The 12,598-nt window shown below is 44.0% G+C and overlaps 1 protein-coding gene across 1 annotated transcript; it reads left to right on the forward strand.

The window, feature by feature from the left end:
• Positions 1-923: 923 nt before the first annotated feature.
• LOC121629747 (ankyrin repeat domain-containing protein SOWAHB-like) lies at positions 924-11,323 on the forward strand. Its single transcript, XM_041969503.1, has 5 exons — positions 924-2,399; positions 3,952-4,191; positions 4,327-4,691; positions 7,189-7,376; positions 9,690-11,323. Exons 1-5 carry the CDS (start codon positions 1,040-1,042, stop codon positions 10,132-10,134), a joined length of 2,598 nt encoding a protein of 865 aa, XP_041825437.1. The 5' UTR covers positions 924-1,039; the 3' UTR covers positions 10,135-11,323.
• The last annotated feature ends 1,275 nt before the right edge of the window (positions 11,324-12,598 follow it).

Consider the following 12,598-nt stretch of genomic DNA (forward strand, 5'->3'; position numbering starts at 1 on the left):
TGTCGTATTTGACTTTCCTAAAGAAAGACGTCTTTGTTTTTATCATAGTTTGTACAAATAATTAAACTGTTAACTTGAGATAACAACAGAAATTATTCTGTTATCTTGTTATCGATTCTGACTTATAACAACAATCACAAATGAAGTTTGGGGCAAAACACTCATTTTTAAAAAATAAATAAATAATAATAAAACAGAAAACAGGTAACCTCGTGATAACCAGCTGTACCTGGTTCCCAAGAAAACAAATGGTGGATTTCTTGAGATAATGAGAAAATTTAACTTTAACTTAAAAAAGGAGCTTTGTGATGATCTGGAGATAAAAATAAATAACTGCAGTCTGGCTGCTCTCAGCTTCCGTACTTTAGAGAATAATAAGCAGCCTTTTTGTTTTTAAATTCTTCCATTATCTTGAGATAATGAAGCTCAATTTTACAGAATAAGTTCAGTTTTCTCATTATTTCAAGGAATCGGCTGTTTGTCAAGTTAACATGTTGTAACTGGTTACAAGCTCTGATTTGTCGAGATAATGAGATGATTCATGTGAGCCCGCCTAATTTAACTGGTAGTTTTGAAGTTTGTCAGAGTGAACTCTAACAAGAACATCTTTGTTTTATTACAGTTTCTGAACATGTTTAAACTTTTGTCTCATGCATGTTCCGTAGAAACTTTGTGAATGTGTATTTTAAATCTGCAAAGGCTGCTACAAAAAAGATTTTGTCTGCAGCAATTAGTCTCGGTTCCTGCTGAACTCTAGCAAATTATAGTAGAAGAGACAAAAAAAAGAAACTTTCAAAAGCATTTGGAGTTTGTTTTATAAATGTAGGATAAACACCGTCTGAGAAATGGACGACACAGAAGTCCCTACAACAAATAAACAGTTTTTCACACATCCTGCAGCTACATCCGGGTTACCTGCAGGAATGCAGTTTTGGGTTAAATACCTGAGGTGGGCGGAGCTTATTCAGGTCTGACAGAAACATCTCCCCGACCTTTGGGACTCGATGGGCGGGAGAGAAACTGACGAGTAAAGACGATCATGGCTACAGATTTAACTCAGGACGCAGTTTTATATTTTCTCCAGAGCAACGGAGGCTCAGTGAAAAACGCAGATCTGCTTCAGCACTTTAATGACTTCATCCGGATCCATGTGGACCGCGAACGGAACCGGGAACGCTTTAAAAAGTTTGTCAACTCCGTGGCCACCGTCACGCAGATCGACGGGGTGTCTTATGTGGTTCTCAGGAAGAAATACAGAGGAAATGTTCCCGGGGTTGGCACCGGAGATCCGGCAAGTCCTGCATGGATCACAACCAGGGATAACCTCGACTCCTCCCCGGTAAATGTTAACCGAAACCCGACCGTGGGTGCAGATCAACACCGTCAGAAGCCGCAGCAGAGGGAGGAGGCAGTACCCACCCCGTCAGGAGAACCCGGGAGAAAAACAGTCCTACCTTCGGCAGGTATCTTGCAGAAGAATGACAAGGTGGAAACTGGATTTAACCTGAAACAGAAGCAGGAACCTGTAGTGTCCATCGCCCCTGAACTCATCAGCAGATCAGGACCAGCTCAGATGGTGGGTCAGAGTCGAGAGAAAAAACAACAAATGATTCCTAGTTTGTCTCAGCTTCCTGATCCGGTTCAGAGCCCTAGAGTGGGACAGCAGAGACTGGGTTCTGGTCCACTTCCTGGTCCCAGCCAGGAGGTCCCTGTCCCAGAACCCCAGAGAAGAAGAGAGATGTCTCTGAGGCCTGCAGAGGATGTCAGTCCACAGCTCGCCCTTCACCGTTTCAGACACAGGAAGAGCTACAAATCTGCTGTCTCTGAAGATGATGATGATGATGAAGAACATGAAGAGGTCCCAATAGGACAATGTTCTGCTGGAGGAGTGTGGACTCTGAATCCCTCCGAAAGTCTAAGTGAAAGTGGGAGGGCCTTTTCTGCATCCTCACCCTCCATCACAGACTCATTTACAGCTTCTTTCATCTCCTCTTCATCATCTTCTGCAGAAAAGAAACTCCCACAGATTTACATCCAGAGCGAGGAAGGAGAAATGAAGGCACCCTCTGATGGGAAACCCCAGGAACAAAGCGTGGGGATGGAAGCTGGGTCTGCCCCGGAGGAGCTGATGTCCATCAGACGTAGTCAGCCTCCAGAGGCAGCGCACCGCCTTCTACCAACTCACCAAGTTCCAAAACCAGCAGCAGACCTCAACACGCCTCCGGTCCAGAGACACGCGCAGCCTCCCGGGGCCCCGATGATGCTGTCCTCCAGCCACAGCAGCATCCTGACTTCTTCGTCTCATGATGCAGGCTTCTCCTCCAGAGAAAAGCCATCATCCAGTTCCTCAAGAGTTTCAGGGTGGAGCAGCAACGCTGTGGGTCTGCAGACTAGAGCAGGTACAGCAGCATCTTCTTAGACCACCACACGCGTATCCTTAATTATAATCACCACCAAAGAAGCATTTTTATTACAAATTCCCAGGAAGAATAATAATAATTAATTAATTAGTTTATATTTATTTTATAATGTCAAAGAATTCATTTTTATTTAATATTTATTTTATATTTAATAATTAAGTTTGTATTTCTTATTTAATTTATTCTATGTCAAATTTTTTTTAATCCTTTATAATTTATTTATATTGTTAATTTATTAATGTTTTTTATTATATTTGTTTTTATTTTCTATAAAATAATTAATTTTTAATAATTTATACTTCTTAATTAACTATATATGATAAATATGAATCTATTTTGTTATCAGTAAAATAGCACTGCAGTCTTACAGCAAGAAGGTCGTTGGTTCGATGCTCGGCTGTGGAGGCGTGGAACAGTGGCCGTTTTGTGTGGCGTTTGCATGTTCTCTGGTTTGTTTCTGAGTACTCCGGCTTCCTCCAGGTGGTTAACTGGTTTCTAGATCCTCCACAGCAGGGAGTGTGTGTTTGTTTCTCTGTGATGGCTCTGTTGATGGCTCTGTGCTGGCTCTGTGCTGGCTCTGTGCTGGCTCTGTTGCTGGCTCTGTGATGGTTCTGTGCTGGCTCTGTGCTGGCTCTGTGATGGCTCTGTTGATGGCTCTGTGCTGGCTCTGTGATGGCTCTGTTGATGGCTCTGTGCTGGCTCTGTGCTGGCTCTGTGATGGCTCTGTTGATGGCTCTGTGCTGGCTCTGTGATGGCTCTGTTGATGGCTCTGTGCTGGCTCTGTTGCTGGCTCTGTTGCTGGCTCTGTGATGGTTCTGTGCTGGCTCTGTGCTGGCTCTGTGATGGCTCTGTTGATGGCTCTGTGCTGGCTCTGTTGCTGGCTCTGTTGCTGGCTCTGTGATGGTTCTGTGCTGGCTCTGTGCTGGCTCTGTGCTGGCTCTGTTGCTGGCTCTGTTGCTGGCTCTGTGCTGGCTCTGTGCTGGCTCTGTGATGGCTCTGTTGCTGGCTCTGTGCTGCCTCTGTGCTGGCTCTGTTGCTGGCTCTGTGCTGGCTCTGTTGCTGGCTCTGTGATGATTCTGTGCTGGCTCTGTTGCTGGCTCTGTTGCTGGCTCTGTGATGATTCTGTGCTGGCTCTGTTGCTGGCTCTGTTGCTGGCTCTGTGCTGGCTCTGTGCTGGCTCTGTTGCTGGCTCTGTGATGGCTCTGTGCTGGCTCTGGTGCTGGCTCTGTGCTGGCTCTGTTGCTGGCTCTGTGATGATTCTGTGCTGGCTCTGTGATGGCCTGCCAACCTGTCCAGGTGTACTCTTGCCGCCTAATAGCTGGGAGAAGCTCCAGCTTCCCTGCAACGTGAACTGGAATAAGCGGTTCAGAAAATGGATGATGAATTTTACTTTATTTATTTATTGATTGGTTTATTGAGTGATTCCTTTACTAATGATATTTTTCCTTGTTACTGATCAGTTACAGCTGCTCTGTGTTAAGATGTTTCACATATAAAAAATTATTGGATGGTCTTGTTCATGTGATAACAGGTGAACCAGTGGGTGTGGCTAAAATCCAGGAACTAGTCCAGCAACCTCAGAGATTAAACACTGAATCTGTGATGTACTGTGCGGACATTAAAACCTCGATTCCACGGCATCACTCTATGGACAATGTCTATGACATCCAGCATCCCACAGTTCACCCATCAGCACGCCATCCTTCCAGTGACCAACTCAGTGATGACCAGCAGTTTCCAACCAAAGGGACGCGTTGGCACGTCTCCACAGGTCAGACCTCAAGTTTGTCAACATGATTTAATTAATGAAAGGACAGTTATCAACAATCTTTTCCCTAAAATGTTTCCAGGTAATAATTTATGAGCTGTGTCTTATTTAAAGACGATGCTGTACCTCATCCCGCAGGCGATCTCTGTGACGACCACAAGGACGGCTCCATCTCCTCACCTCATATCCAGCAGCGTCCGATGGTGGCCAGGCGGGTCAGCAGCCGACTGCGGAGCAGGATGTGCCAAAGTCTGGGAGCCGACCTGGACCAGCTCCTCCAGGAGGAAGCAAACGGAGGAGTAGGAGGAAATGAGGCCGCCCGGCTGGACCGCCTCCATCTGATCTCCTCCTCACTCAGCCTTCACTACAACATGTCGTCCTCCTCCTTGTCATCCTGCGCCACGCCTCCTCGCTGCCCCAGCCCTGGCCCCACTGTCCCAGACGAGGGGAAGGGGAGCGGAGGAAGGAGGAGCAACCCCCCCACAGGTCACCATGTTGGGCAGGTGAAACTTTAAGAGATTTAAAATCTCTTAGGTGTCTGTTTTTATGTGATCCTTCTGTTATTGTGCTTTAAACTGTGCTGATGGGTGAAAATGATGCAGAACAGTGATTTCTGTTTCGATTCTGTTTAGGTTGGGTTTAAAGCAGTGTCTCCCAATCCAGGTCCTCGGGACCCCCTGCCCTGCATGTCCTAGACGTGTTCCTACTCCAACACACCTGATTCAAATGAATGAACTTCTTCATCCAGTTCTTTGCAGCCTGGTAACGAGCCATTCATTTAATTCTGGTGTTAAAGTAGGTAACATCTAAAACATGCAGGCAGGGGGTCCCGAGGACCTGGATTGGGAAACACTGGTTTATAGAGAGAGCTGCATGCTCAACCAGAGCATAGAAAACCGTGTTCATCCTGATTAATGAGATGAAAGGCTGGTAATGTTAGCCTTCAACTAGAAAAGAAGGATGGGAATTACTCAGCCCTTTGCTAGGAGAAGATGAACGTGCATCCAGTCCAGTAAAAAGCAGAATGAAGCCCATCGAGTCTTGAAAGCAGCAACGTGTCACTTTGTGTCCCAAAGCAGAAAACTAACATGAGACTCATCTCTTTCTTTGTAAAACAAAGATTTTCTTGTTCGTATGTACCAGGCCGTATAATTACTCACTTAGAAATGTCTTAGTCTGGGACCTCTCTGATTAGCAATAACCCTGTTTATACTGACTGCTTGAAGATTATAGGAGTGATTACAGGAATGAGCCACACAGCTAAGATGATGGTACCGCCCCAGAAATATGCATTAATCCCCCGTAATGTTCTCTTGCTATTCGCTCTGGTTCTGAGTTTCTTGGTGGATTGGATGATTGTTCCAAAGTAAGAAGGAAAAGGTTCCACCTCCTCACACTGGTCACATTTAGGTGCAGGATGGCATCTCCTTCCTCAGCTAGGAGCTGTTGAAGATCAACCAGCATGATTGTGTCAGTCACTCTGGCACATACATGATGCCCAAGCTGATCCCACTAGTGTTAAGGTCTGGACTCCCGACAGGTCGTTTCATCCTCTCTACTCACACATCCCAGAGCTTTTCTGTGATGACGGCTTAGTTGGGATGAGTGTTGTCACCCTGGAGGATGCAGTTAGGTCCCAGATTCTGGAGATATGGGATCACCACTGATCCAAAATCTAATTCTGATTCTGTATGTTTCATCATTCAGGTACCAGTATGAGACTGACACAAACCTGACACCACTTAAATCAGGATAAGAGTTCCTTTTTGTGTAGAGTTTAGGGTCCAAGCAGTACAACAATGACAATTAACCCAAAAATTTAAAAAAATTTATGCAAAATCCAAAAGAATTAATAAACCAAGCGACCTATAAAAGAGGTCAACTAAATAAAACGATACTCAGAAGTGTAACCTAAACAAATGAAACTGAGCTAACACAATGACTTACGAGGGTAACTTATGTAGTGGATCGGCCAAACCAAATAACCCACGCAGGGGAACAAATGGCTAACGACAACCAAACAAAGATTCAAACTAAAACTGCTAAACAAAAAACCATAATTCAGTGGCACATGGTTGGCCCACTCAGATTTAAGCCTTTGCCACTGCGGTAACTTAAAAACAGAAATGTTATCAATATTAACACATATAACCCTCCACGTGTTGACTCTATAACAGCTATACCAAGTAAACACGAAAATTACAAATCAGTAATGCAAAGTGTCTGTAAAGAAAAGTTGTATGAAACAATGAGATGTGAAAACAGTTTTACCAACATGGGGCTGGAGCATTCAGAGACTGAGGCTTTCCAACCATGTACAATACAACACCAGCTGCTGTTACTAAAGGAAGGAAATAAACATCTAAACACTTATTCCCTTTATTTTTGTACTAAGTCTCTTTGGTTTTAGACTCTAAATGGAGGTTTAACACATTAATCTCACACGTCTACCACTCACCGCACCCTGACTGGAAAGTTATAAAGTTATTTACTGTTTTTACTATATCCTGCTTTAATGTCTACCAAGACAAGCCCTAGCCCCTTTCCATGATTGGAACATTTAAAAGTTCAATAGACAAAACTTTGTAGAGTCAAATAACAGATTGTTTTTTCATTCAAATGTCTGATTGATCTCTGGATGACATTTATGAAGGAAGCTTATGACTGTTGACTGCAGTTTTGCCTCCTGGGTTTTTACACATCCAGTGATGTTTGGAAGCAAGAAAACCATCTACATGGACTCGCATAGGGCTGCATTTGGAGCAGGATCCTGTGGATCATGATCCAGACGTGTGGGAGTGGTTTTAACACCACCATGAGCAGGAACAAAAGATCTGAAATAGCGCCGGTATTTTATCAGTTATCAGAAAAAGTACATAATTTGACCTTTTAAAAAAGGTTTTATTCAAATATAATTTTCTCTGAATGTACAATTTTGAAAATAAAAAGATAAAAAAAATCCTATGATGCATGATAACACATCATTGTTCCCGTCTCCAGTCACCGCTTCCTCTGGAGCCCAGAGAGCATGCCTGGATGGTAAAGGCGGCCGCAGGCGCCTGGACCGACATCTACTCTCTGTTCAGAGAGGACCCATCCCTCCTCAACAGACAAGACTTCATCTCCGGCTTTACTGTGCTGCACTGGATTGCCAAACACGGCGACCACCGCGTCCTCAACACCCTGTGGTAAGCTGCTGGCACCTTCCAGTATAACAGGAAAATCTGGAATAAACTGCAGCAGGTTTCAGTTTAAAATGAAATTCTCTAAATGTCTGTGTCATGGTTTGTGATTTTATCTGAGCTGAACTCACTACAGTTGGCTGCTTAGTTGATGGGTGGAGTTCTTGTTCTAACAGTTTAGAGTGTGATATCCAATTCTCAGGATTTATCATAACATAAATTTTCAACTGTTAAGCATCTATAGGTACTGAATAACTAACACACCACTTCCTTGGATTGGGTTTAATTCCTGTCTGGAGACAGCTGTGAGTAAATGAGTCAATCACCAGTGGTGGTCCCCAGGGCTCAATACTGGGCCACCTCTCCTTCATGATTTATCACCCTGGTTCCATTTTCAAGTAAAACAATATTAATGTTTACTTCTATTTATATGACACTTCACTCTAACTGTCCACCGAAACCCACTCCCCCCCCCCCCCCCTCCATATACATATATATACATATACACACCTGACAACATATTTTAGCCCTCTCCTCGTGAGCAAACTGCTCCAGTTGTCTCAGGTTTTAAGAGTCCTTCCCCAGACGGCATGTTTCAGCTCATTTCAGCTGTTCAATAGGATTTATAGCAGAGTCATAGAGGGCCACTTAGAATAGTCCAATGTTTGACTCTTAGTCATTCCTGGGTGTTTGTAAGTGTGTGTTTTGGGTCATTAACCTGTTGGAAGACCCATGACCTGTGTCTGAGACCAAGCTTTCTGACACTGTAGGGCTGCTCGATTATGGGAAAAATGATAATCACGATTATTTTGACTGAAATTGAGATCTCGATTATTTAACACGATTAGAGAAAGAGAGATTGGGGGGGCGGGGTCAGCGTGACATTTGAAGCTTGTCTGTGGTAATCCAGACTAGTTTCTTTCCTCCAGGTCCCGGTAGCTATTGTTTGCTCAGACCAGCAGCTATGTTCTGACCGGTGTGATCTGGAAAAAGTCAGTCTGGAGACATTTTGTTTTCACGTTGAAATCCACGTCTATGAAATGTAGCGTGGGATTTCTATCCGGCTCTATGGTGCAGCTTGACCACAGGTCTGTAGCGGTGGCGAAACATTGGACTGTAGCCACGTCCTCCACACCACCCTCATCATCCAGGAAGGGGGACACTCCACTAACATGGAGACCAGATGGCAGTGATGCCGTTTGTCCAACGTGTTGAGTTTCTTAAATCCCGGGTTGTTCCTGTGTGAACAGCGCTGGTCGTTGGCGAGTAAAAAAATCCTACGTTGACCACAGTTTGTTTGTAACATTTGTCTCTCTGTGTCTCTGGGAGCTGGTGCTTTGTTTAGTCACGACTCACAAAAATGGAACATTTTTCTTTTTTCTTGTGTCACGTCGCAAGCCCCCGTGTGCTCGTCTACGTGAATATGTGCAACATTTCATATGAACGAATGTCGCTTGTCGCTTGGCTGGAGGACGGCAGCGATTTTCACCTCATCGCGAAGTTCCATAGAAAATGGTGGAAAAGGAGCGGCGTCGCTTCCCGTGTGTCGAGTGTTTACAGCTCGCGTTGAATAAAACCAAAGCGGGTGGGGCAGTGGGAGGAGTCTGCAGCAGTGGGAGGAGCCTGCCGCAGAGCGCTGCAATGCCAGCGGCGCTCGATTTGCAGCTGAAAACAGCACAAGAGGAAACTGAGAAGGAGCAAATAATGGATCATTTCATTTTTATGATCGTTAAAAACCCAGATCGTAATTGAGATTAAAATTTGATTAATCGCCCAGCCCTATGTAATAGTCTTGAGATATTTTTGTACCCCGCACAGATTCAAGACACCCTGTTCCAGATGCATCAAAGCAACTCCTGAACATAACCGAGCCTCTTCCATGCTTCGCAGTAGGGACGGTGTTCTTTTCTTGGAGTGCTTTATTTTTGTGTCTGTGAACAGCTGATGTGCCTTTTTAAAAAAGCTTTAGTTTTGTCTCATCTGTCTAAAAGGATGATCTCTCAGAAGCTTTGTGATTTGCTTTCAACAGTGGTGTCTTCCTCGGTCGTTTCCCATGAAGTCCACTTGGGCTCAAAGAGCAACAGATCTGACACAGGTGTACCATGACCTCGGAGCTCACCTGTAATGTCTTTGGAGGTTGTTCTGGGCTCTTTGGTTACCATTTGTATTTTCTGTCTCTTCATTTTCCTCATGTGGCCCAATCAGGGAGGCTTTCTTTCTAATCTCCTGAGACAACTCTCTCCTTCACTTTCTGTGGTCCATGTTCAGCACGCATTTCCTCTGCCAGCAAGTATTGATCTACTCTGACTGTGTTTTCAGGTACGGAGCTGAGAAGGGTGGCTTGGCTTTTAACGTAAACACCAAGTCAGCAAGTGGTCAGACTCCTCTCCACATCGCCGCCATCCACGGCAACAAAAATGTCATCCGGTTGCTGGTTACGAAGTTTGATGCTGACGTTAGGCTTCGAGACATGGCGGGTAGGAGGCCCTGGCAGTACCTGAGCCAACCCTCGCATGAAATCCTTGAGATGCTTCGTGCGCCACCAAAGGCTGCTGTGACCGGAGAGGGAAGAGTTGGGACGGTGGACTCCAGCTGGCAACCGCAGCAGCAACGCCGCCGTCACTTCTCCACCGCTTCTCCGGGAAAGAGGCCGCTCATCGTTGCAGACTTGACTAAAGTCAAAAGATCTACATCCTTCGCTGCGCTGCTCAAGCACAAGTCGCTGCAGCGGTTTTATGGGCTTCAATCAGACTCCTCCGTATAAAACAGAAGCTTCCATCTGTCATTGTGAAACCGAAAATATGAAGCCAGATTGAGAGGGTTTATTCATAATTACTTCTGCTGTATTACTTCACAATGGAAGCACGTTTTCATTTCTCTACTGGACTTCAGTGTCTTTTCTGAACTGTGAATAAAGCTTCAACCCTGGAAACAATCATTTTACAAGTTTTAAAGAGCTTCCAGTTTAGCTTTTTCTAGATTCTTACTTCATAAAATGTGCCAACACACTGTATTCAAAACAGATTTTAAAAAAAGAGTTTCATTTCTTTTAGGTGAAAACCTTTCGTTCAGTCCGAACATTTACAACGAAAGGAAGCACAAGTTGCTACAGCTGAGCTTTTTATCAAAGGACTGCTGGAAAGGAGTCGCGATAAGCACCGGGCACAAGTTATGTTTCAGCATGACTTGTTTTAGGTGGAAAAATAAAGAGGAAACTGAAATAAAACAACTCAAGTTTCAGTCATACATTCGCTGAGAGGTGTTCAGGTTCCACGGCTTTATGTTGATGGCACTGTTTCCAGATCAGTTTGTAGATTTATTGAATGCTTCAAGAGAAAAAAAAATAAAGTTAAATTAGTTATACAGTGCATCAAAAAAAATCATTCATGTGGATTCACCAGCAGTTGACACTAATATGGGAGATTTTATGACTTGTGAAGACAGTCAAGGTGCCAGGTAATCTGTATTTGTGCTAAGCTATCTTGTAACTGTGTTTTTTTATATATATGTGTTATAAAACTGTGCTAAAATTCTCTTAAAGTACCAAAATATTAAACTTTTCCCCCTTTTTTAAGTGCAGTTTTAAAAGTATTCAGGTTACAACCTACGAAACCGTCTGGTCTGATCGCAGCTGTTTGCATTATTTTGGTACCTTTTTATGTACAAACATCTAATTTATCATCACGATCTCATAACTTTAGTTGGCTCCTAGTGGATTTTATTGATCGTTTGTGGTTTCATTAGTTTTTCGGACACACTCGAACCAACAAAAACAAAACCCATTTGATTGTTTTTTATTAATTAGTGGTAAATCAAAAGGAAAAAAACCTCATGGAGGAATTGATAAACTATCCACTGGAATTAATCTTACAGTATTTGTTGTTTGTGTAAAACATGTAAATCTGCAAGTGGTTTTGGATGTGTTTTAATTATAATAAATTGGTCATCTTTGATGTTCGCTGTTGATTTTTTTTCACCTCGTCCTGTCCAGCATGGTAGCAGCAGAATGATGCTGCGTTGTGCTGAACAAATTAGCTTTGCCAAGAGGAGCTTCATGGGCATGAGGTCCTTCTTGATAACTTGAGCTTTATTCTTTATTTTTCATCGATTTCTGATTTTACATATTTATGCTGGGTGGGGGACTAAACTAAAAAAAATAGAGTAAAAAGAAAGAGGAGAGAAAGACAAGGATATCGCAGATATAAAGTAACTATCAGCACAAACAAAAAACAAAAGAAGCTGCAACATTTTCCATCCATCCATCAGGTTGTGGGGGCAGCTGTGTAAAGCCTGGTACACACGTAAGGATTTTTTAAATCTGATGAGATTTTTTTATCTGTTTGAGACTCCACACCTGAAGATAAAAAATCTGTCATTTAATAGTTTTTATCAAAGTCTGTGTGGTGCGTTCCCAAGGCAGCCAAGAACTGTAGTCCGTCCAGCGTGTCCTGGGTCTTCCCAGGGCCTCCTCCCAGTGGGATGTGCCCGGAACACCTCACCAGCGCATCAGTCTCCCACATGGGAGACCAGGGTTCGAATCCCCCAGGGGATGAATATTTACACGTATTAGTTGGGTCCTTGGGCAAGACCCTTAACGCTACTGTAAGATGCTTTGGATAAAAGCGTCTGCTAAAAGACTGTAACGTAATTTAAGGCATCCTGACCAGATGCCCGAGCCACCTCATCTGGCTCCTCTTGATGTGGAGGAGCAGAGACTCTACTCTGAGCCCCTCACGGACCTAGCTTCTCACTCTGTCTCTAAGGGAGAGCCCGGCCACCAGAGAAAACTCCTTTTGGTCACTTGTATTCACGTTCTTTCTCGTTCTTTCGGTCACTACCCACAGCTCGTGACCATAGGTGAGGTTGGGAACCTATGCTCATGCGGTCTTTGTAGTTTTGTCTAAACTTATGCCACTCTACCACAACCTAAGGAGGGTCCTCCAGGAGTATGGAGCTCTGGACCCTTGTACAAGCTGTTCGGTCCCTTTACGACCAGAGTCAGAACTTGGTCCGCATTGCAGTGTCTGGTCTATAAACCAGGTAAATGGCAAGAAAATGGAGGTGGACCGTCGGAAAGCTTGTTTATTTTCCTTTGAAATGGAGCCACAGTTGTAAGGAAAATGCATTTGTGGAATGAGCAGCAGAGTGGTGTATGTAAGTTGCACGAATGAAAAACTCACTCTTCTCTGCCAATGCCAAACAGTTTGATATGCTACTGACTTAATTTG

Source organism: Melanotaenia boesemani, chromosome 19 (genome assembly GCF_017639745.1).
Source record: "Melanotaenia boesemani isolate fMelBoe1 chromosome 19, fMelBoe1.pri, whole genome shotgun sequence".
NCBI classification, from domain to species: domain Eukaryota; kingdom Metazoa; phylum Chordata; class Actinopteri; order Atheriniformes; family Melanotaeniidae; genus Melanotaenia; species Melanotaenia boesemani.